The sequence below is a fragment of the Scyliorhinus torazame genome, chromosome 9 (assembly GCF_047496885.1).
Source record: "Scyliorhinus torazame isolate Kashiwa2021f chromosome 9, sScyTor2.1, whole genome shotgun sequence".
NCBI lineage: Eukaryota > Metazoa > Chordata > Chondrichthyes > Carcharhiniformes > Scyliorhinidae > Scyliorhinus > Scyliorhinus torazame.
In genome coordinates this window covers 187,720,911-187,746,071 of record NC_092715.1, presented here as the reverse complement: position 1 = coordinate 187,746,071, position 25,161 = coordinate 187,720,911, and the positions used below count along the sequence as shown (strand labels likewise).

Below are 25,161 nucleotides of genomic sequence, written 5' to 3'. Positions count from 1 at the left end.
CCTTTGCATGGAGGATATTCATTATTCCACCAAAGAAAGCCTACAGCGGTGGCTGAGAAGTGATTCAGAAATTACACAACAATGGAATATTTTGACGATCTACCAAGTCTGATGTAAGTCAATGAGGAAAAAAAAAGTTAGGAGTACATCAATCCCAGGCCAAATATATAACTGGCAACCAAAATATCTTAGATCATTTACATTATCAAATGTTTAAAAAATGGGTTTGGAAAGAACCAATTGAAGTTAGTCAGGCAAAGAGATATAAAAGAAACAGATTGGTTTAATGGTGCACTGTGTTCCTTTTTGTTTACTTACAGTGCAGCTGGAGTTTTAAGAGTGATGATTAGGCCATTTATATGGTTTTTGCGTTTAAATAGTTTATACTTGTAACATTTTGTATGTAACGCATTTTCAAAGGAAGAAGTTTTGGTGACTAAAATGTTATGGTCTCACGTGAAATAGAAAGTATTTAATGAAAATACAATCATTATGACAATTTTTTTGCCTACAAGTTAAGTCCTTCTCCTCATAAAATGGTGGAATTCCAATATTTCTGCAAAATTATTAAGTGAGGAATTAAAGTTAGGGGAATTGAAAAATAAATAATCACATCAATTGTTTAGTCAGTTCTGATGTTACCATGTCTACTATTTTCTAAAATCTTACATACATGAACTGCCCCACGACATATATTTGAGACAACATCTACCAGTATAAATTGTGTGAAAATATTCCATTCAATTTTATATTGGAAACAAATTATGTAAAAATATGGCAAAGGGAAGTAAAGTTTTGTGTACATGAAGCACATGCTTGAATTGTTTGATATATCATATGTGTGTGTATATATATACATACATATAAAATATATGTGTGTGTGTATATATATATATATATATATATATCAATGTCTGTCAGTATGTACCATATTGTTTCACAGAAACTCAGAACATTTATTAACAACCAATTAACAGAATAGAAGGTGCTTATTGTGTCTGTACCAGAGCCTAAATAAGCTTAGCTTTCTATTGGCAGTAGTTCCAATCAAAATTTAATTTTGAATAGAAATAATTTTATACATCACATAAGAAAATATCAATTATCATGATGTTACCAGCGATAATTTCTGCATGCATATAAATACTTTTATCCCATTAATGTTGGATACAGATCATGCAACACAAATATCTTCTTTTATTTCCCAATTTTTTTTTAGATCTAGACAATTCAACTAATTTTCACACCAATTTAATCTTCTGAACTTCTTCAGTTAATACTTTAAAATTATGGGAAATCTTCAATAAGGCACGTAACACCATTTACTATAGCAACATTTATAATGCCAAAGTGCTGGAGAGATAGAAATGTAGTCTGAATATGTAGAATCTTATTAAAATGTTGTTTATGGATGCCCACAATTTCTTTTGACTCTTATCTATTAGTGAGGATTTAAATTGAATAGTATTTTGGAAAGTAATTTCACATAAAGAGTATTAAACTCAATCCACTATACATCTATTATCTATGCACAATTGAGATGTTGACACTAAAGCCAAGAAAGATCATCTGGTCTCGTGCAAATGGTTAAATTTGATACTTACAATTAAAGATTAATGTTATACTGGGAATGAGACAATGCCGACCTTAGTAGTTCTAGGATTTAATGGTTTGATAGTGAAAGCTAGAAGCTTGTGATTGACCAATCAGAGACCGATCCTATCAGCAACTAAACTGTTGGACTTATCAGGTAGAGGAAAATGCACAAAAATAAATACTACTTTATTTTTTGATCAAGGAATAAGCTGAACAGATCTAACATATTGTGCTCGAAACTAAAAAGAAAATCTGGAATGTATCTAAACTTGCTGGCAATTGAAGGGCAAAAATTATTTTCCATCTAAAATTGGCAGGCCTAAAATAAAATAACGTAGTATTTCAAAAATTACATTGGTTACCCGATTATGTTCAAGCTGGTGATACATTTATCACAATTATCTATTGGATTTTAACAACTAACAAACCATTTAAATATAAATGTGTCAATTTATAGATGTGCTATTTGTGTGATTAATGTGTTCCCATGCAGATACATGTAAAATTACACTTATATAAACATGAACATATTGGTAATAGAAATGTGACTGTGCATGCATTGTTGAAATTGTATGTCTAAATATGTATATCTATATATACATATATATTTAAAATATTGCCAAGGCATGCATCCTTTCACAAACCTTATGTCTTCATGACATTATATTTGAATAATGTGGCTGTGCCAATATTTATAACTGAATATGGCTATGAAATCATTTACAATGGAACTTTTCAGCAGAAACAATTATCTGTTGCAGGGTAATTGCAGGATCTCCATCACTATTGATGCTCCTATTCCCACCTTCCATTCACCCTTGGGATCTTTTTTAGATCTGCTGCAGTGCCTTGGTCTGCAACATTACATCTGGACCTCTTTTGCTCTGTGATTCTAAACATCCCAACCCCAATTTTCAATCCTTCTAGATGCTCCAATCACCCCAAACTTTATTCCAGCATCACTGGTATTCACAGCACTTTACTTTTGAAAGGTTGGCATGTTGGATCCCAAGCTTTACAGTATGCACTAAAAAGAGCCACACAGACTTGAAACGTTATCCCTCGTTCTCTCTCCACAGATGCTACCAGACCTGCTGAGCCTTTTCTGCATTTTGTGTTTTTATTTCAGATTTCCAGCATCCGCGGTATTTTGCTTTTATTTCAGTATGCACCCTTTGCTCTCCTCTGACATTTTTTCCTGCTCCTCAGATCCAACTTTTCTTTGGTTCATCTTATTTTGTCTTCCGTAGGACACAGATCAATGTCTAATTGTGGGACTCAGTTATTACCATGCCTCCCCACCTCAGTGTCTTGCCAGCATTGGCTCAGTTTTTTCTTCTGTTGGCCTCCCCACAACTTTCAGTCTCTGTCATTGGGCCAAATCTCAATGTTTACCATTGGCCGCAGTTTATGATAGGCAGATGATGGACACGAGGAGCAAGAGGTAGATAATGTGATCTCGGGAGATTTTGGCCAGAATGGCACGGAATGGAGATTGCAGGTCAGGTAATGCGGGGTGAAAAGGCAACATGAACATCAAACTTACAAAGTTACAATGGCTTGGAAGCTGTAGCAGCTCCTATTTTCAACTTTTAAAAAAGTTTTCAGAGTGTGCCTACACCACGAGGCGCTCCAGAGCACCCACCTACAGCAGCAGCACCTACATCTTCTGGTGTGTCTGCCCAGGGCCCCGGGTGCTCACACTGAGTTTCCCGTCTGCACAGCCCACCCACCTTCCTTAATTGGATGGGGTTCCCTAAGGAGGCTTGATAATTGGCCGCCTCAGGTAAGATCGCGCAGGCGGACAGGCCTCAATAACCATCGGGATCGGAATTCAGATGTGGTCCCATCCCTCATTTATAAACTAAAGTGTAAAGATTCAGTCCATGGAGAGTGGATGGTGTAAAATGGACAGTGAGGAGGAAGTGAATAAAGTCAAAAGCAGTAGAGGATGCATTGGGAAGGGAATCAGGAGATTTGACATGTAGGAGTCAGATTTAGGGCAATAGGGATTCTGCAAACCGTATTGTCCCCATATCCACCAGGTATACGTGTAACCAGCAGTTCCTTTCCTCACTGGATTCTTGGCCATTACCCTTTTCTTGAAAACTAAGGCCGGGAAAGAGATACAGAAAGAAGTGAAACATGAACAGAATCGTAGAGCTTTACTGCACAGAAAGAGGCCATTTAGCCCACCATGTCTGGTCCGGCCATCAAACATCTATCTGTTCTAATCCCATTTACCAGCACTTAGCCCATGGCCTTATATGTTATGGTGTTTCAAGTGCTCATCTAAAGGCTTCTTTAATGTTGTGAGGGTTCCGTCTCTGCCACCCTTTCAGGCAATGAGTCCCTGATTCCAACCACCCTCTGGGTGGAAAGGTTTTTACTCAAATCCCCTCTAAATCACCCCCCCCTCCCGTTTATTGGCCCCTCTACTCCCCTTCATTATTGGCCCCTCTACTAAGGAGTTCCTTATCTATCCCATCTATGTCCTTCATAATTTTGTACACCTCAATTGGGTCCCCGTCCCCCCCGCAGCCTTCTCTGTTCTAAGGAAAACAACACCAGCGTAATCAGTTTATCTTCATAGCTGAAACACTCCAGCCCAGGGAACATCCTGGTGAATCTCCTCTGCACCCACTCTAGGGTAATCACATTCTAACCAGTATTTTACAGCTCCATCATAACTTCCCTGTAATTATATTCTATGCTTCAGCTAATAAAGGCAGGTATCCCATATGCCTTCTTAACCACCTTATCTGCCTGTCCTGCTGCCATCATGGATCTATGGGCATGCATCTCAAGGACCCTCTGGTTCTCTGTACATCCTAGTGTCCTACCGCATATTTCTGTATTCCCTTGTCTTGTTAGTCCCCCCAAAATGCATCACCCCACAGTTTTCAAGGTTAAATTCCATTTGCCACTGCTCTGCCCATTTGGCCCGTCCATCTAAAGATATTTTGAGTTTATTAACAACTCCACAATACAAAGGAACACAGCTGATTACAAAACAATCAGCCATACTCTTAAAAACATCCACAATACACTAAGAACAGAAACGGATGAATCACCAAGAAAACAAAAGCACCAGCTTTCAAGCCCGGTGGAAAGGCACCCAAAAGAACAGCAATGACCACCGGAGAAGGACACCGGGCAGGCAGAAGGGGGAGAAAGAAAACACCCCTCCCCTCTCAAGAGGGGGACAACCCATCTATTTCATTCTGTAATCTAAGGCTTTCCTTCTTGCTATTTACCACACCACCAATTTCCGGGTCATCTGCGAACTTACTGATCACAATTTCTAGGCACATTAAAGTCCACCAATAATAATGATCATTCCAAATGATTGGATCTCTTTCTGGAATTCCCATCAGCCAGTATTAATTACAAGAGACTCTCAGTGTGGGGTGTTCATAGTCGCAGCGTTTTATCAGTCCTACGATGAGTGCATGGTTACAATGCAAGTGAGGAATTTCATCTGTCATTGGCCCAAGGTAATCTTGCTCAGTGGGTTGTGGTAAACAAGCGAATGTGTCATTCCTGGTTACAGTGAACAAGTGGGTTGAGGGAGCAGTTTTTGAACTTCAAAAATGCCTTTCAAAAATGCGCTGTAAAGGTCGTACATTGGAAGGGGATGCTGATTCAATGTGTTCTTCCCTTTGATTAGATTGTGTAGTTACTTGTGTGCGTACACACACACAAATGTGGACAAAGATTAAGCACAATATTTGAGCGTGGGACAATTCTTAAATGTTCTTTATGCTGTGAGCAACGCCATGGGTGAGCAAATGGGGTGCCCTTGTATTAAAACTTGGCCCCTTTATTGTTCCGTCTTTCGAATTTTTCAAGGGTTAGTGAACAACACAAGCCGTTTTTTTTCTTGTAAAACAATTTTCCCATTAATGCCACAAATTAAGCATTGCTATCGCGGATTTAAATCAGCTCGAGTGCACGGGTCTCACAAACTTGTCAACCCAAGAGTGTTGGAAATGTCGATCAAAGTTGAGGAGAGTAGGATAACCCGCTTTTCATTGAAACGGCAATCCGGCAATGCGTACGTAAATGCAGCGAGTATGCGGATATCAGTAAGCATATTGCGTCCATGCCAATTATTCAACAGCACAAACAGATCAAAGTTTTTTTTTACGGTGAATAAACGAAAGCAAATTTCCAACGCAGAATGTATCTGCAAACAGTATCGTTGTGTTTGATACTCAGCTGTAACATGCAGGAAACATGCTTAAAGTTCTTTCAGCGAATGGCTGGTGCGGCTCTCAAGTCCTTGGTTGAATGAGCTTCCACAAATCGGTCACCAATTACCCGCCCCCGCAGTCGAGTCGGGTTGAGTACACACACACACACAGCTCCAGTCACTGGCATAGATACAGCCACGCTCACAACATAACACCAAGTATCAGCAGTAGAACCGAGTATATAGCAGTGATCCCAAAGCTTATAGAACCCCTCCCCCTCTGCAAAAAGAAAGAGAGAGAGAGAGAAAGCTTCTGTACGGCCAGAGTGAGATCTGCGGGGAAAACTCACTGGCGACACAGCTCCATCTTTGAACGCCGACTAACTTCACTGGGGAATATATTCGCCAGGATCCAGAGATACTCTCTGTCATGAGGGTGTTTGCGGTGGGTTGTGCAATTTTTTTTAAGTACCCGGTAAGTGGCTTTTGATTTGAACAAGTTGTAGACTAACCCCTCAACCACTTTAATTTCAGCGTGATCCGTGTGCAAATAACCACAGTTGCTAACGTGAATGTTTGAGAATATGTGTGAAGTTCTCCTGTCAACTGTCATGATACATACAGTGGATTTAGGTATCCCCATTACATTGCTATCACTCGTCTGTTTGTGGATCTGAAACTTGTGGAAACATAGGTGACCACTCGCAAAAGTATGGTTTAATGAGCGGAACACTTATTCCAACGCCTCCAAACACACAGGAGCGGAAACTGGGCTACATTACACAGGCAGGTTTATTTATTATACGATGCAGGTTATGAAGCGGCACAATCGGCGTGGACCTCGAGTGCTGGGCGATATTTTGCCAGGCTCTCGGATAAATAATAAAACACTGGCGGAAGTTTTGTTTCCAAAACCTGTCTTTTTAAGCAAACGTCAATTTGCAATTGGGTACTTATGACAGGTGGACTTCTGAGTCTGTAGGTGAGCAGAGGCTTTATGCCAAGCACAAACTTATTTCTTTTTACAGAGGAGTAGTGTATAAAAACTGGGCTTTTGGCAGGGATTGCAGCACTCAGGTAATTGCCACTGCGAGCTGATAAAGCTAATTGAACCTGGCGCAGGGGTAAAGCTGAAGGTAGAGAACGTGGTTGTGCGGATCAAGCTGCCAATGGTTCGCCTCCTCTGCGGCTTTGCCTCTGACCGACTTGCCCAAGACGCTCATGGCCCCTCATCCAATCAACAGAAAAGGTTCATATTTAAATCCCCAAATCTACCAGATGCCGATAGTCCAAATACTTGAATTGCAGAAGGAGCGTGCTTTCGAGTCTGGATATTGATATGAGAAATCCTTTGAAGTATTTGCCTGTTATCCTTGAAATGAAGGCGTGCAACCAAATTAGAGAGAGTAGTATTTTTTTCCCGTGAGCATTAAGAAATAACACCCACTGCTTTCAAATTGAGAGACCAGTCTGTCCTTTCTGTAATCGGTGTGTAATGGAGTATGGAGAAAATATAGTTAAATGCTTTATATATATATATTCGTTATTTCATCTCTTAAGCGAATGCAGTTTACACATCATAACACTATGACATTTGAAACAATTTAACCTAAATGACAATATCTATAACTGCAAATGTGGTTACCGAGGATATTAACACTCGGAAGTATATATTTTTAAAAATAATGAGTTTTGATTATAAATATCTCCTGACCTTTTGAATGGGAGGAATGACCTTTGCCTCCATTGCCCGGTCAGCTGAAAGGACAGTGAGAGTTCACGGCCTCTTTGGGCCGGTTTTCTGCCGCCAAAGGTGTTCGCTCCAGCTCGCGCCGCCAGGTGCACAGGCTCCCGCCACTTTATTTCGAACCAATAAACTCAATTCTGTCTATTTATTCTAATTGGTACCACGTTCCTATGTTCTCTTCTGATGGACTTTAATGTTTTCAATATACCTCTTCCTCCCTTCAAAACTTCTGTTTTGCGGGCCAATTTGATTTTTAGAAATCATCTACAATCACTTATTTTAAAAATCGATTATTATTTCAATTAGAGTAAATCTACTTATTTTCACTGGCTGGCGCCTTCACTTAGTGCACTGGTTACTCAAGTTGCTTTGCTGTTGGGGTAGGTTTATTTCATGTGTTTTTTCTCTCTCTCTCTTTCATTGGAAACTTCATCAAACAATATATCACGTTTCACAAACCATCTATCCACTGGAGAAATTCTGGTCTTGGGCAACACCTCCCACCAAAACAGCGCAGCTTGTATGAAGTGTGTCACTCTGGTTGTAACTTCGCACTATGTGACTTTTCTTTCGCTTCTCTGTCACGATTGAACCCTGCCATTGTCAGCCCTGACATACAATTTCGCTTTTACTTACAGGCATTCTGCAATCTGCCTGAATCCTGTCTATGCTTTTAACATGAAAACAGAAGGTGAACTTCACTCTATTTGTCTCTCTCCACCCCCCCCCCCCCCCCCGTTCAGTTGTTTCCTCTTTGACAGGGCATGTAGGCCACCCAATTGGTTCGGGCAGTGCCTCTAACACAGTTAATTCACATTTCACCTTCCACTTGGGGTTCTGCGACTTACTCGATCAATTGGATTTGGTTTATTAGATAGGATTTTATTTTCCAGTAACTCCAACACAAGGGGTAGAACACCCAATTCCAATCCCAGCACTACCGTTTGTATTTATTTTTGGCCTTTAAACAAATCTGACAGAGATATCAAAGCGTGTTGTTCACAGGCTACATTGCAACTTTTGGATTTATTTCGCACGTGCGCTCTCCTTTGTCATGACAGGAGCATGCTGCAAAATTCGGCGGATTATATTTAATTGCTAAACAAGCAACAGCTCAACTAATCTGGATTCGCTCCCAGTTCTGTATAATGCTTCTTGGAGATCATCTAGTAGACCTTGCAAAATTGAGACCCAGTCCTGAAGTATAACATACCAACATACAAACGCGCGAAAACACGAATTAGGAGCAGGATCAGACCATTCAAAGAACAAAGAACAAAGAAAGGTACAGCTCAGGAACAGGCCCTTGGGCCCTCCAAGCCTGCGCCGACCATGCTGCCCGTCTAAACTAAAATCTTCTACACTTCCGGTGTCCATATCCCTCTATTCCCATCCTATTCATGTATTTGTCAAGATGCCCCTTAAACGTCACTATCGCCCCTGCTTCCACCACCTCCTCCGGCAGCGAGTTCCAGGCACCCACTACCCTCTGTGTAAAAAACTTACCTCGTGCATCTCCTCTAAACCTTGCCCCTCGCACCTTAAACCCATGCCCCCTAGTAATTGACCCCTCTACCCTGGGGAAAAGCCTCTGACTATCCACTCTGTCTATGCCCCTCATAATTTTGTAGACCTCTATCAGGTCTCCCCTCAATCTCCTTCGTTCCAGTGAGAACAAACCGAGTTTATTCAACCGCTCCTCATAGCTAATGCCCTCCATACCAGGCAACATCCTGGTAAATCTCTACTGCACCCTCTCTCAAGCCCCCACACCTTCTGGTAGTGTGGCAACCAGAATTGAACACTATCCTCCAAGTGTGGCCTAACTAAGGTTCTATACAGCTGCAACATGACTTGCCAATTTTTATACTCAATGCCCCAGCCAATGAAGGCAAGCATGCTGTATGCCTTCTTGACTAACGTCTCCACCTGTGTTGCCTCTTTTAGTGACCTGTGGACTGTACACCAAGATCTCTCTGACTGTCAATACTCTTGAGGATTCGGCCCATCGAGCCTGCTCTGTCATTGAGTAAGACCATGTCAGTTCTGATTGTGGCTTCAACTCCACTTTGACTCCCTTGTTACTCAAGAATATATCTACCTCTACCTTAAAAAAACATTCAATTACCCAGTCTCCAATGCTATTGAGGAAGACACATCCAAAAGTTCACTACCCCTCCCCCTCGAGCAAAACATTCCTCTCATCTCCATCTCAAATGGGAGACCCCTTATTTTTAAACCCAGTCCCCTAGTTCTAGTCTCTCCAACAAGGATTCTTTCAGCATCCGCACTGTCAAATCCCCTCAGGATCTTTTATGTTTCAAAAATATCCCCTCTAACTCTTTTAAACACCAAAGAATACTGTCCCAATCTGTCCATTCTGAGAGGTCTTGACAGGGTGGATGTGGAGAGGGCGTTCCCTTTTGTGGAAAAATCTAGAACTAGGAGTCACCGTAAGGGTCACTCATTTAAAATGGAGATGAGGCGCACTTCTTTTTCTGAGAGTCATGTGTCTTTGGGACTCTCTTCTCCAAAATGTGGTAGAAGCACAGTCTTTGAATATTTTAATGCATAATGTTGGTTAACAAGGGGGTGATAAGTTATGAGAGGGGGGGGGGGGGGAGGGAGGAGTGGTGGTAGGCCAGATGCAAATTGGAGGTTTACTATCCGATCAGCCATGAACTTACTAAAGAAAGAGCAGGCTGGAAGGGACAAATGGAAATGGCCTACTCCTGCTCCTTGTTTGTAGGTTGGGAACCTTTCCTGATGAAATGCCCTCATCTCCACCTCCGTCCCCCCATCCCCCATGCCAGGTATAATTGGAGTGAAACTTCTCTGAACTGCTTCTAACGCATTTATATCCTTTCTTAAATAAGGAGATCAAAACTGTACACAGCACTCTGGATGTGGTCTCGCCAACCCCTGTACAACAGCAGCAAAGCATCCCGACTTTTATATTCCAGTCTCCTTGCAATAAACACAACATTCCACAACGCGCGGCGGAGCTTTTCTGAATTATCAGGACAAGAGTGACATTTTACAAAATTTACAGAGAGGAGGAGGCAACTTGGGGAGATTTCCCCGAATTCTATCTCCAAACAATAGGAATAATTATGACCAATATTAGACATTCCCATTTTTTTCTGGCCCGGCTATTTCCCCCGTCCTCATACCAGACACTCCAGAAACACGAATGGTGCAATTGATCCAATCATAAAATGATTAAATTGGTTAAAAATGTTGGAAATGGCTAAATTAAGGAAATAAGTACTCAGGTGCAGTCAGTGGCTCTTCGCCTTTAATACACAGGTTCACACTATTCGGCTCGTTATTATATATAAATGTTACCAAGCCTGAAAAATAAGAAGACGACCATCTGACCATTGATTGTTTTTTTTATTACTATGTATAAAAACTGGAAAAAATTAATTGACCTACACATTGTGATCAGAAAAGTAATCATTATACAAATAAATTGCGTTAGATTGATATTCACGATGTTGTCATTTCGTTGACGATACTTAGTGCAGTCCGGGTTCGTACACCGTTACTCAAACTATTCACGTTAATTCCCGTTAAAAAAGCAAATAAAATTATTTAACACGGACTCTACGACATTTTCAGAACCAAAAAGTCAAAGGTATAGCATCAAAACATTACAGCAATGATTGTTCGTTGAAACAGCCATCAATGTATTTGACCAGACAATAAATACCCCGTTATTGTATTTAGTAAATTTGCATTTATATTGTATCTGTTCTTTTCACAGGGTATTCTCTGACATGGTTTGGATAATGTAGTGAACTGTCATTAACTCTCGCTGGATCGACACAATTGCGGTAATTTAAGCGTTTTTTTTATTGCCGACGAATCGTCTTAAACATGAATGGAAGACCCTGTAATATTAACCACAGGGGAACAGGTACTCCTCAGGGGCCAGCCTTGATCAACGGACAACAGATCCCCCCCATCATAATTCAGACAGAAACACCATGCCCGTCTTCAAACAGCGCAACACCAAGTCCCGCTACTGGAATGCTGGCAAACAACATGCACACAAAACTGTTTCTGAATGGCTGCCAGCATTCTCCAGTGACACCCCAAAACAGCAACATGCCCGACAATGCCATCCATCTACCTGCTTTAAGTCCGAGAAGGCACGTGGTAACAAAACATACTTTTCAAGTGCCCCAGCCACTCGGGCATTCAACAGCCCTCTCCTCAAAACCAAAACACATGGATTTTGGAGGCATTTTTTCGAGCAACACTATAAAAGGTATGGCTTTCATTAACTGAAATGAACTTTTTTTTGTTTTTACTTGAACATCAAGATGTGTACTAATCTATACAGGTGATATCAGCTGATGAATTCTTGAACTACTGGTGTGCTTCTCAGCTAAGATTAGAATTTATGTACGTAAACAATGAATCTTTGTTTAATACATAATGCAACATTATTTTCCAGAACAGCATCTTATTTTATTCATTGGGTAAAGGGTATTTGAATAAATGGATGGTTGATTAGTAATTAACTGACCTGTCCTGATCCATTGCCATAAGCATGCCTTTGCATGTTTGTGATGATGTCAGCATACAGCCAGCAAGTTAAAATATGCTTGGTTAAATAGTAAGTGACCCTTGCTAATCTATTACTGCCAGCTTTTTTTTAACCTTTTCCTTGGTAACTGTAGCACAGGACTCCTACAGTACATTCAGTGAATCAATAACCAGCACTTCTAACTGTGATGTTTTATAATAATACATAGTGATTTATTATTCTTAGGAATTGAACTGCAAATTACAATGTGATGACTCACGCTGATTATATCATGATTATTAATCATTCAATATACATCATAATGTATTAACTGCATGGAATATTCTGGCTGTTGCTGTCTGCCATGACACTAGGCACCAACAAAAACAGTGGAATAAAATTCCCTCCGTATATATTATGAAATAAAGAAAATGTGGGAATACTTCCAGGGGAGTAATTACATCTTGGAGTTATAATGATGGCTATAAACAGTTACCTATTATTACAACATCACCTGAATTCCTTGGTCATTTTTGATACTTGTTACTCTTTATTTAAATCCACTCCCACCGTGATAAATGCTGATTTGAGATCTCAAAGTTAGTATTTTTGCACAATGATCATTCATTCTGTAGCTGACAGTATGTCTCACAAATGAGCTAAACAGGGAATCATTGTTTTACACATATACAGTACCCACTCGATGTTCTTTTAGAATAATCAGAACATGATTATGGGTGGTGGGGTAGGGAGGGGGGAGTACGTTGCAAGCTATGCACTTCAGAATTCAATGTTTTGACAGTAAATGGTGCACTGAGATGATTTAGTTACACCAGCAGTTCTTGCTGGTTTTGTTGGCTTCTCACCAATGCTTTGCTGCTTTGAAATTAAGCGACTGTTTAATAATGGCATGAGTTAGTTTCAACATTATTGTCCTTCTTCACTGGTCTTTCACCCAATTCATCATATCAGTTTCCATTCTTAATGCTGTATAATCCAGATTTCTGAGAGGTTAAAGTACACTCTTTAAATTATATTATTTGTTTGGATTCCCACTAATGCCAAAATGACCAGAGTCTTATCTCTTCTGAGTCTTCACCATTGTTAAGATGAGCCCAATACTGTATCTCTAATTTATTGGTTGAATTGGAACAGGAACTTGCATAGGAACTTGTATTCTGACCCATCACATGATTACGTTCTTGAAGTTTGATAGTTTAGAACAAAGTTGTATGAATTTTGGATGCTAAAAGGAACTGTTACTTTATTGCAAATAAAGTCAATTGACCCAGAGAAATGTGTTGTATTGGAACAGATTATTTTATATCTGTCCCTGTGTTCCATGTTACTAATGTTTGGCATTTTCCAAGCCAATTAGGCTTTACCAATGCCATAGAAATGAAAGCATAAATATCATAACGAGTGCTGCTAAGGCAACCAGTTGCTATAGTGGGACACTGCTGGTTCTATTGAACAAAAATGGCTTGATATTGCTGTAATATTGGATGTTTAATTTGATTCCTAGTTGGAAATGACAAGCTCCTGCGTTTTAACTCCAAGCATTTGTGTGCACAGAAGTGAGATTTTAGAATTCAACAGCAGTAAAATGATGAAAAGATTCTTGTACTTTCCCCCATAATTTCACTCATTGATTTGTTAGTTAAAATGAAATTGCAGTTAACATACAGACTATAGAGCTTGGTTGAGTACACAGCCGGAAAGAAACTGGGCAGCATGGTGGCGCAGAGGGTAGTGCTGCTGCCTCACGGCGCTGAGCTCCCAGGTTCGATCCTGGCTCTAGGTCACTATCTGTGTGGAGTTTGCACATTTTCCCTGTGTTTGTGTGGGTTTCGCCCCTACAACCCAAAGATGTGCATTTGTAGGTGGATTGGCCACGCTAAATTGCCCCTTAATTGGGAAAAAAGTGGGTACTCTAAATTTATAAAAAAAAGGAAAGAAAATATTTTCCCCTGTGTTTAAAAAGTGGAAATTCATAAGGTTTTGAACATAGTGGATTAAGGCATTTTGCATTGTCAGGATACTGAACTTTTAACATATTTCAGTACTTTAAATCACTTTGCATTCTGCACTCAAAAATACTCTGCTTAGCTCTGATATAATTTGTAAGATGGTGAGATATTATTTCAAAGCAACCTCCAGTAGGTTGCCAAAGCAATGTTGAGCAAAGTGCAGCTGAATTGTTAAGATTTTCCCTAAAGGTCTATAACTAAAATGTATCAATTCAAAGAATAATTTTGAAGTAAATACATTCTGTAAATTCCATTTGCATTTAACAAGATAATATTTAAAGATTTACACTTTCTCATCAAAGGAGGTATCCTGAAAATATGGGGGCATTACTAAAGAGAGCACTAAAAGCCCTTACTTTTCGAAAAAGCCTGACAAGAGATAACTAACTGCTTTCTGCAATATCCAGTGGACCTGGTTACAAGTATGGCAGAAAGGAGGAAAGATGCTAAAATAAGGCAAACATGTGTCTGAAATAAACATGTCACTAAATATGTTATCAAAACTGTGGTACTCTTTAACTGTTCACGTTCCCAAGTTGTCAGACGATTTTGCAGTCCTTTGAATGGTTAGCCTGCGTGGCCATAAAGCAACATGGCACACAGAGTATAAGTTATACTTGGAACTATTGTACTGAAACCCTAAGTGCGTCACACAGTGAATTTTGCCAACACATTCCAGCTGCATGAGGCATGTTAGGTTACTGATATACAGGAAAGGCTGCAAGATGGCCAGATGGATGCTGTACATGATCCCCTGTATTTTCTGAAAGGCAATGTGGCAAAGTTACGTTGCAGTTTTTTAGGGTGGGCTGGGATGGGAGGGTGGCAGGAAGTGAAGTGTTAACCCTGTTCAACCCCCTCCACTTGATGGAAACAGACCAGTGATGGAGTTGAAAGTAGAGCTGGTTGGCTTACTGCCATTCCTGTATTGCTGCCATTTTATCTGGGGTCCATTGTCCTCCTGGACCAGCAGGAAGCATTGTTAATCTATGCAAATACATTTAAAAAATAAAATTCATTTGGATTACCTTAGTATTTAGTCCAAAGATGTGCGGGTTAGGTGGATTGGCTATGCTAAATTACCCTTCGTGTACAAAAAAGATTAGATGGGGTTATGGGGATAGGCTGAAGGGGTAGGGAGAGGGTGGAGTTGTGGGCTTATGTAGGGTGCTCTTTCCAAGGACCAGTGTAGGCTTGATGGGCTGAAGGGTCCCCTTCGGCACTGTGAATTCTGTGATTCTATTTATAAATGTTGGTCCCATGCTGAGCTGGAGTTATACCACACATCATGCAAACAAAAACAAATGTGTCCAGAGTTCTTGCACCATGCCATGGCACTCAAAAATCAATTACCAACTTGACTCCTGAATTATTGTGTTAATTTTGTGCTGGTCCATATCTAAAAAACATGGCCTGAATTTTAAGGGGCACCATGTTCCCTGCTACCGCTCCTGCCCCCCTCCCTCCCCCTAGCAAATAAAAAAATGATTGGAGGGCCGCCCATTAAAAAGCTGGCTGCCCTGCTGCTATTTCCCACTTGGTTAACTGGCCCAGGGTGAGGCTTCTCCCATCTGGGAGATAGTCCCACCTTAGGCAGCTGTTCACCAATCTGATTGGCTGGGATCTCCACAGACTCAGCAGCACCAGATTCATACAATTATCTATTTTTTTATTTTCGTTCATCGATGTGCATTTTGCTGGCTTGGCCAGCATTATTGCCCATTCCTATTTGCCCTAAAGAACTGTTGTGGTCTGTGTTTCTCAGGAACACCCACACCATTGTTAGGGAGGGAGTTCCAGAATTTTTACTCCGTGACAGCGAAGGAACAGCGATACAGTTCTAAGTCAGGATGGCGTGTGACTTTGAGGGGGACTTGCAGATGTTGGTGTTCCCAACATCTGCTAACCTTGTCCTTCTATATGGTAAAGGTTGTGGGTTTAGGAGAGCTGTCGAAGGAGCCTTGGTGAGTTGCTGCAGTGCATCTTGTAGATGGTACACGCTACTGTCATTGTACGTCGGTGGTGGCAGGAGTGCATGTTTAAGGTGGAGGGCTGCTTTGCCCTGGATGGTGTCAAGCTTCTTGAGCATTGTTATAGCTGCACTCATCCAGAGAAGTGGAGAGTATTCTGGAGATGTATGGTGAGATGCATCTTTAACTTGCAGAAAGTAAGTCGTTGAGCTTGAGTGGCATTGAGGGGGAGGGTTATGAAGTGGCAAAGGCTTTGAATCGGAGGGCCAGGAGCAAAAGAGAGGACAAGAGAACAGCAGAGATAGAAAACTGGATGTGGTGAGAATTGGGGAGTGGTAGAGGTTGCTTCCAAATATCGCTGATTGGGTCACAACGCCAAACCCGGAGGGAAACAACTTTAAACAAAACTCGCAACTCTATATGAAAATGTGGGTCCCCTTAATTGACTGACGTTAAAGCAAAACGACTAACAATGAGGCAATTAAAAACTGGAATTCACTGTATCATTAGTCATTGGTGAATGATGAGTGGACACAATGCACTTCACATTTTATTCTGCCTCCTAGCAACACACAAAATATAATCACATCTGCCTTTTATTTCTCCACTTCACTTCCCTCCCTGTGCCGCCATCGTCTACATAACCCCCTCCGTCTCCCACCAAAGTCCTCCTCCACTCACCCCCTCGCCAATGTCCTACAAGTGCAAGGTTTTGATGCTCATTCTCATCCCACCCTTTCATTTCAGAGTTCAGGGATGCCTATTATTTTGCCGATCAATCTCCCACCCTGACTTGTGTTTTTTTAAGGTGGGAGGAGAAATTAAGAGATTTAATTGCACTTTATGCAAATAATGGGGATGGGATACTCTATTTTCTTAACCATGAATATTGCTGACCTGTAATTGGGGAAAAAACCCTCTTGTTATGACTTTTGGTTCAGAATTTACTACACTACCTGTCTTTGCTGACCTACATTGGCACCAGTCAAGCAACATCTCAATGTTAAAATTCTCATCCTTGTTTTCCGATCTCTCCGTGGCCCCATCCCTCCCTAGCTCTGTCATCTCCTCCGGCCCCACAATCCTCTGAGATATCGTGCTTCCTAATTCTGACCTCTTGAGCATTCTCAATTTTAATCATTAAACCATTGATGGCAGTGCCTGCAATTGCCTCTGTCCTAAGTTCTGGAATTCCCTCCATACATGTCTCTGCATCTGCATCTCACTTTCCTCCTTTCAGGCACGTCTCTTCGACCAAACTTTTGTCATCTGACCTAATATCTCTTTATGTGTTTTGGTGTCATATCTTGTTTTATAATATTCATATGAAGCACCTTGGGATGGTTTATTATGTTAAAGGTGCTATAAAAATGTCAATTATTGTTGTTGGACTGTATAAAAAGAATACTAAAAGCTCCATAGATAAACAGACTTCAAAATTAAGGATATACTTAAATTATTTCACGGATTTGTGCATTGGAAGGTGATAGAATCACAATGCATCTGCCACTAGTACATAATGGGATTGAAAAGTGATTCTCAATGTCTACAGAATATTTACCCCTGTTTACTACTGATCTCTATTGCATGCTGTACCTTGGCAATAAGTGAATAGACACACAGCTGTTACTACACTGATCAGTTTTCAGAAGCACAAATGTTTAACGTGTATCCAAGGATGAGATTATATAGCTTGTGAATATCAGTGGAATATTTCAACCAGTTTCACTGAAATTTCAACAAGCCCTGTGTCACGAGAGTCTGTTCCACTTTTGTCAATTTCCCCAGCTTTTTCAGTTCTGCTATTGTGCTTTTAACCATTCAGTCAGCCTCTGGGTCTCGCATATGTCTCATTTCTCTTATCACTTTGTCTTATGCTTCCTTTTCTCAATCACCTGTTATCTGTCGAATCACTCCAGAAAGCATTTGTTTTCTTGTCTTTTCCACTGTTCTTTCCCCTCACCTTTTCCCTTGATTGGTTTCTCCTTCTGTCCATCTGCGACATCTTCTCCTTCCAATGAAGGATAAAGCAATGTTAACTTTGCTTCGTCCACAGATGCTGTCTGGTCTCCTGCGTGCATCCAGAATTTTCTGTTTTATTTCATACTCAATTAAGTTAAAAGAGCTGAAAGCCAGATTTGAGGTGAGAGTGATTGCCCTTGACATCAAGGCAGCATTTGACCGAGTGTGGCATGAAGGAGCTCTAGAAAAACAGGAGTCAATGGGAATCATGGGGAAAACCCTCCATTAGTTGGAGTCATACCTGGCAGAAAGGTAGATGGTTGTGGTGATTTGAGATCAATCATCTCAACTCCAGGATGTCACTGCAGGAGCTCCTTAGGATAGTGTCCTAGGCCCAACCGTCTTCAGCTGATTCATCAATAACCTTCTTTCCAGCATAAGGTCAGAAGTGGGGATGAATGTAGGTGACTCCACAATGTCCAGTACCATTCCTAAATCCTCAGATACTGAAGCATTCCATGTCTAAATGCAACAAGACCTGGACAATATCCAGGGTTGGGCTGACATGGCAAGTAACATTCATGCCACACAAGTGCCAGACAATGACCATCTCTAACAAGAGAGGGTTTAACCATCGCCCCTTGACATTCAATGGCATTACCATTGTTGAATCCCCCACTATCAACAACCTGGGAGTTATCATTGACCAGAAACTGTACTGGATTAGCCAAAGAACACTGTGGCTACCAGAGCAGGTCAAAGACTAGGAATCCTGTGGTGAATAAGTCACCTCATGGCTCCCCAAAGCCTGTCCATCATTGACAAGGAAAGTCAGGAGTGTAACGGAATACTCTCCACTTGCCTGGATCGATGCAACATCACTAAAGAAGCTTGACGCCATCCAGGACAAAACAGGCCACTTGATTGCTGCACCTTCCAGAAACATTCACTTCCTCCACTGCTGATGAACAGTGGCAACCGTGTGTACCAAATGCAAAATGCACTGCAGGACCTCAGAAAGGTTCCTTAGGCAGCACCTTCCAAACGCACATCCACTACCATCTTGAAGGACAAGAGCAGCAGGTACCTAGGATCGCCACCACCTGGAGGTTCCTTCCAAGTCACTTAACATCCTGACTTGGAAATATATCACTGTTCCTTCACTGTTGCTGGGTCAAAACCCTGAAATTTCTCCCTAACAGCACTGTGGGTGTACCTACACCACAGGGACAATGGTGGCTCAAGAAGGCATCTCACCACCACCTTTTCAAGGGCAACTAGGGTCAGGCAATAAATGCTGGCCTAGCCAGTGGTGCCCACATCCCGTAAATGAATTAAAAATGTTGGATCTTGTCTCTCATATGAATGATATATGGTTGTTTTGTTGGATTGGAGATGAATTGCAGCTGTCAATGTCACAATTTCAATGAATAACCTTGGTTCTTAAATTAGCAGCATTGGATTTATTTTTCAAATAACTGAAACATCTAACTGGTTCAACATGAAAATAATCATTTCACATGAAGGACCCTTTCCAGAGTATCACAGATCACTAGCATGTTGAGGCACTAGATGTTCTTGCAGGTGTACATCAACAACCCTCACATTTTTACAATTACAATCCATTACACAGCACTTTGGAGAAGAAAGTAGTAACATAAAACTTTGGTTGTGTAGCCTGTAGAAATGAATGAAAATCCAGGGCGCTGATTTCTTTGATCTTGAAGCGGGACAAGGATCCATTGCAATGTGGGTCGTATAGACCGATCTCGCTCCTCAATGTTGACGCTAAGTTGCTGGCGAAGGTGCTGGCTACGAGAATTGAGGACTGTGTCCCGGGGGTGATTCATGAGGACCAGATGGGATTTGTGAAGGGTAGGCAGCTAAATACAAATGTGCGGAGGCTCCTCAATGTGATTATGATGCCCTCGGTGGAGGGGGAAGCGGAGGTAGTGGCAGCTATGGACGCGGAGAAGGCCTTTGATCGGGTGGAGTGGGAGTATCTTTGGGAAGTGTTGCGGAGGTTTGGGTTCAGGGAGGGGTTCATCAGTTGGGTCAGGCTGCTATATAAAGCCCCGGTGGTGAGTGTGGCTACGAACCCGCAGAGGTCGGAGTACTTTCGGCTGTACCGGGGGATGAGGCAGGGGTGCCCCCTGTCCCCCTTGCTGTTTGCACTGGCAATTGAGCTGCTGGCCATGGCACTGAGGGAATCTGGGAAATGGAGGGGAATGGTCCGGGGGGGAGAGGAACACCGGGTGTCATTGTATGCCGATGACCTGTTGTTGTATGTTGCGGATCCAGTGGAGGGGATGATGGAGGTCATGCATATCCTTAGGGAGTTTGGGGACTTTTCGGGGTATAAACTCAACGTAGGGAAGAGTGATCTCTTTGTGGTGCATTCAGGGGACCAGAGAAGGGGGATAGACAAGCTACTGCTGAGGAGGGCGGAAAGGAGCTTTTGGTACCTGGGGATCCAAGTATCTAGGAGCTGGGGGGCCTTGCACAAGCTCAATTTGACGTGGTTGGTGGAGTAGATGGAGGAGGATTTTAAAAGATGGGATATGCTGCCACTCTCACTAGCGGGTAGGGTGCAGTCGGTCAAAATGACGGTCCTCCTCCCGAGGTTCCTCTTTGTGTTCCAGTGCCTTCCCATTTTGATCCCCATGGCCTTTTTCAAATGGGTAAGCAGGAGCATCATGGGATTTGTGTGGGCGGATAAGACCCCGAGGGTGAGGAGAGTGTTTCTGGAGCGTAGCAGGGACGGGGACGGGGGGGCTGGCGCTGCCGAATTTGTGTGGCTATTATTGGGCTGCCAATGTGGCGATGATCCGTAAGTGGGTAATGGAGGGAGAGGGGGTGGCGTGGAAGAGGCTAGAGATGGCATCCTGTGTGGGCACGAGCCTGAAGGCGCTGGTGACGGCACCGCTGCCGCTCACACCGACAAGGTATACCACGAGTCCGGTGGTGGCGGCGATGCTGAAGATCTAGGGGCAGTGGAGGCGACACAGGGGCGAGGTGGGAGCCTCGGTTTGGTCCCCGATTCGAGAGAATCATCGGTTCGTCCCGGGAAGGATGGATGGGGGGGGGTTTGGGAGCTGGCATCGGGCAGGGATTAGAAGAATGGGGGACCTATTCATCAATGGGACGTTTGCGAGCCTAGGGGCGCTGGAGGAGAAGTTTGGGCTACCCCTGGGAAACGCTTTCAGGTACATGCAAGTGAGGGCGTTTGTGAGGCGGCAGGTGAGGGAATTGACGCTGCTTCCGGCACGTGGGATTCAGGACAGGGTGATTTCAGATGTATGGGTTGGAGAAGGCAATGTTTCGGCGATTTACCAGGAGCTGAAGGAAGAGGAGGAGGCCTCGGTGGAGGAGTTAAAGGGCAAGTGGGAGGAGGAGCTTGGGGAGGAGATAGATGAGGGTCTGTGGGCTGATGCCCTCAGTAGGGTTAATTCTTCCTCCTCTTGCGCCAGGCTCAGCCTAATACAGTTCAAAGTTACTCACAGAGCGCATATGACAAAGGCGACGTTGAGTAGGTTCTTTGGGGTGGAGGACAGATGTGGGAGGTGCTCGGGGAGCCCAGCAAATCACGTCCATATGTTCTGGTCGTGGCCGGCGCTGGAGGGGTTTTGGAGGGGTGTTGCGAGGACTATGTCCAAGGTGGTGAACGCCCGGGTCAAGCCGAGCTGGGGATTGGCATTATTTGGGGTATCAGACGAGCCGGGAGTGCAGGAGGCGAAATAGGCCGGTATTCTGGCCTTTGCGTCCCTGGTAGCCCGGCGGAGGATTTTGCTACTATGGAAAGATGCGAAGCCCCCTAGTGTGGAAGCTTGGATCAATGACATGGCAGGGTTCATTAAGCTGGAGAGGATAAAGTTTGCCTTGCGTGGGTCTGTGCAAGGGTTCTCCAGGAGGTGGCAACCATTCCTAGACTCGCGGAGCGTTAAGTGGAGGTCAGCAGCAGCAGCCCAGGGGCGGGGGGGTGCTGGAGGGAGGAGGGGTTTCTTTTGGGGTGGCGTTTGGGTGAAGGTGGGGGGTTTTCCCTATTTTGTGCTTTTAAATGTTATATGGGGGGTTATTGTATATGGGGGAAATCCAATGTATAATTTCTGATTGTTGTGTTTTTGCTTCTTTTTTCTTGTTCGGGGGGGGGGATTTTGTTGAAAATTTGTTGGAAAATTTGAATAAATATATTTTTTAAAAAAAGAAATGAATGAAAATGCCCACCAGTCGCTTTTTGCCATGTGGCAGTGCAACCATTCCCAAATTGCTTAATTATTTAATTCCTATAAAATTGAACCTCCCATTTGTGTGGGTTGCTGACAATTTAATAATTTAAAAAAAATTTCGAACACCTAATTCATTTTTTACAATTAAGGGGCAATTTAGCGTGGCCAATCCACCTACTCTGCACATCTTTGGGTTGTGGGGGTGAAACCCACGCAAACACGGGGATAATGTGCAAACTCCACACGGACAGTGACCCAGAGCCAGGATCGAATCTGGGACCTCTGCGCCGTGAAGCAGCAGTGCTAACCACTGTGCCGCTGGCAGTTTATTAATAATGAGCCAAGCATTTAAGTTAGTTGTCTGCATTTCAGTGGGGGAATGGACTGATTGGATTGGTCCATGGGAAGACTATATGGACCTGATGGGCTGAATGGCCACCCTCTGTGCCGCAAACAAATCTATGACATTTTATTTGACATAGATCATCCCATCACCCCACCTTTTGAAGCTAAAAACACTGCCCTGCAAATCACAACGGGCACTCGAGACTTTATTTATTCTTTTATTGGATGTCTAATTGTCCCCTTTGAACTTGCTAGGCTAGTTTAGAGGAGAGTTACGACTCAACCACATTTGAAATCAAACTCCACCATTTTTCCATTAATATTGCATAAACTCCAAGAATTGAATACAATGGATACTGGGTGAGTGGCTATGGAGGATATGAGGTAATGCATGGAGGTGGGCAGAAGATGGCAGGGGAGAGTGAGGTGGAGTGAAGGGTGAGGTTTAGGGAGCCTTTAAACAAGTTAAGGAGCCATGCTGCTGTAACTGAGGTGTGCCTTATCACCAAGCTGTCTTCGAAAGCACATTCCTCCCAACTAGTTTACAAACTGAAATCCAAAACCTGCTGGCAAAAAACAAACATCTTGAGCAGAGTCACGCATGTGTCGGGAGAGCAGTTCACAAGCTACGAAAAGGCCCAACTCGCAAAACACGCTCCCAAGAGGAAAGTTTAGCCCAGCACCTTTGAATATTTGAGTTCCTATCCTCCAGGTCCTTGAGATCAGTATATTGTCAGTGCAGGTATGCCTAGTTATGACCAGATATACTGGCTGACCCAAGACCAGGTGTGGGGCCCACATTGACCTTCAATTTGGCTAGCCAATGTTTTCTTTACAAGTTTTGTCTGCATGTTTCGTCTGGGATGCTCAATCCATCAGGGGTGGGGGAAGGGCTAAGTGGTGGAGGTCCAAAATAGATGCATCTCAACACATCCCCACAGATATTTTGAGCGATTGTCTTTTTGTCTGATACTTTGAATAGTGCTTAATTGGTTAGCCCTAGAGACCGTGTGAAGCATTAGCTAATTAAATATGATAGATTTACTCAACCTTGGCCTCTGTGAACTGTAAATGTGCACTTCTGGCACTCATCCCAAGAAGTAATTATAGCATGATCCAGAGCTTTAAGACAGTTTAGTCGAAAAAATACCACGTATTGTTGGTGACATATCTCTTTAATCTTTTGTAATCTTTTCTTCCTGCACCTGTGCTAAACAAATCACATGGCTAGAATTGCTAGAATCCCGATCCAAGTGACATGCAGATCAATCAGGACTAATGTATGCAAGACCAGTGCAAAATACTCTTGGGAAGGGAGACAAGAAGCATTGTAACAAGCCTGTTTTAGAGCAGTTTTATCTGGTTTCTATTAGAGAAAAAACTATGAGCAATCTTTTTGTTCAGGGGTTGTGGCTTGTTAAAATATAATAAGGGACTAGGAAATAGTACATTGAATATACATGGGCACGTTATGTCATTTTTTAAAGAATGTACTTAATATAAATGGATTGCAGACTTTTGTTTTTATCGATATTATGCAGTTTTCCATCATGCGCAGAAGTTGTGTACACAATATCGTGTAGTTTAGTTATTAGGCCAAAACAAACTGGAAAGTATTCTGATTTTTGGTTCAATCCAACTTTATCGGACTCCAAACTGCAGGTCATCAAAGTCAAAACCAGATTATGACCACTGAAAAGTGTTTCTCAAAGTCAACAGCACAAGTGTAAACTGGGCTCAGCTACGGGTTTCTGTTATTTTAGAGATTTTGAAGAATAGAGAAATGTGTCCGTTTATAATAAAACAGACCAGCCGGGGAAAAGATGATCTTACTTTTTAGTGTGGCATAGAAGTTGTATCAGTTCAACCTATTGGAATAGAATTAACTTCGCCCCCCAGTACTTGGAACTTTTACACAATTGTGGTGCCAGATGGTTATAGTATTTAAGTTGTGGAAGTGTGTTTTGCAGTTGGTGCATTGCATACAGAAATATCACCGGATAAGTAAACCTTATTCATCGATTATCTCGAGAATTTTTTTTAGTTCTCCCTTTCCCTCTGGAAAGTGTTACAGACAGGGGAGAGAGGCAAACTGAACTCCTTTATTTTTCTCATCGTCTGTAAGTATTGGTGTTTAAATTTTTGAAATAGACTGGTGTGTTGTTTATTCATACTTTCAAAGCCAGGAATAATTTTTGCAACTGTATGTCATGATATGCAGACATGCACATAATGAGATACAAACAGGCAGCTAATGAACACAGAGAACAGGACATAACCAATCAGCAGGCAGAACACTTGGGGGTGGTTTCCCACTATAAAAGGCACGAGGCACTCACACTCCGCCTCTTTCCACTGGTGACATCTACAGTGTGAGTCAGGGTGTACATATATAACTCCTACAGCACGTGGCTAAGAGCTAGTCTGGTTCAGTAAGACAGATTAATTACACTAGGTTAGCAGAGAGTCGAACTCACAGAGGATTGAGCTAACTATGTGACAGGTTCAATAAATCATATTGAACTAACTTCAAGGTGTGGAGTATCTCTCAGG

General features: G+C 42.3%; 1 protein-coding gene across 1 annotated transcript in view; it reads left to right on the top strand.

The window, feature by feature from the left end:
* The first annotated feature begins 5,921 nt into the window (after positions 1-5,921).
* The window catches only part of glis3 (GLIS family zinc finger 3), an 896,860-nt gene continuing 877,620 nt past the window's right edge, over positions 5,922-25,161 (top strand). Inside the window, exons 1-2 of the mRNA XM_072516903.1 lie at positions 5,922-6,266; positions 11,308-11,814. Of these exons, the coding sequence (XP_072373004.1) occupies positions 11,421-11,814 (394 nt within the window). The 5' untranslated portion in view covers positions 5,922-6,266; positions 11,308-11,420. The remainder of the gene's footprint in view (positions 6,267-11,307; positions 11,815-25,161) is intronic.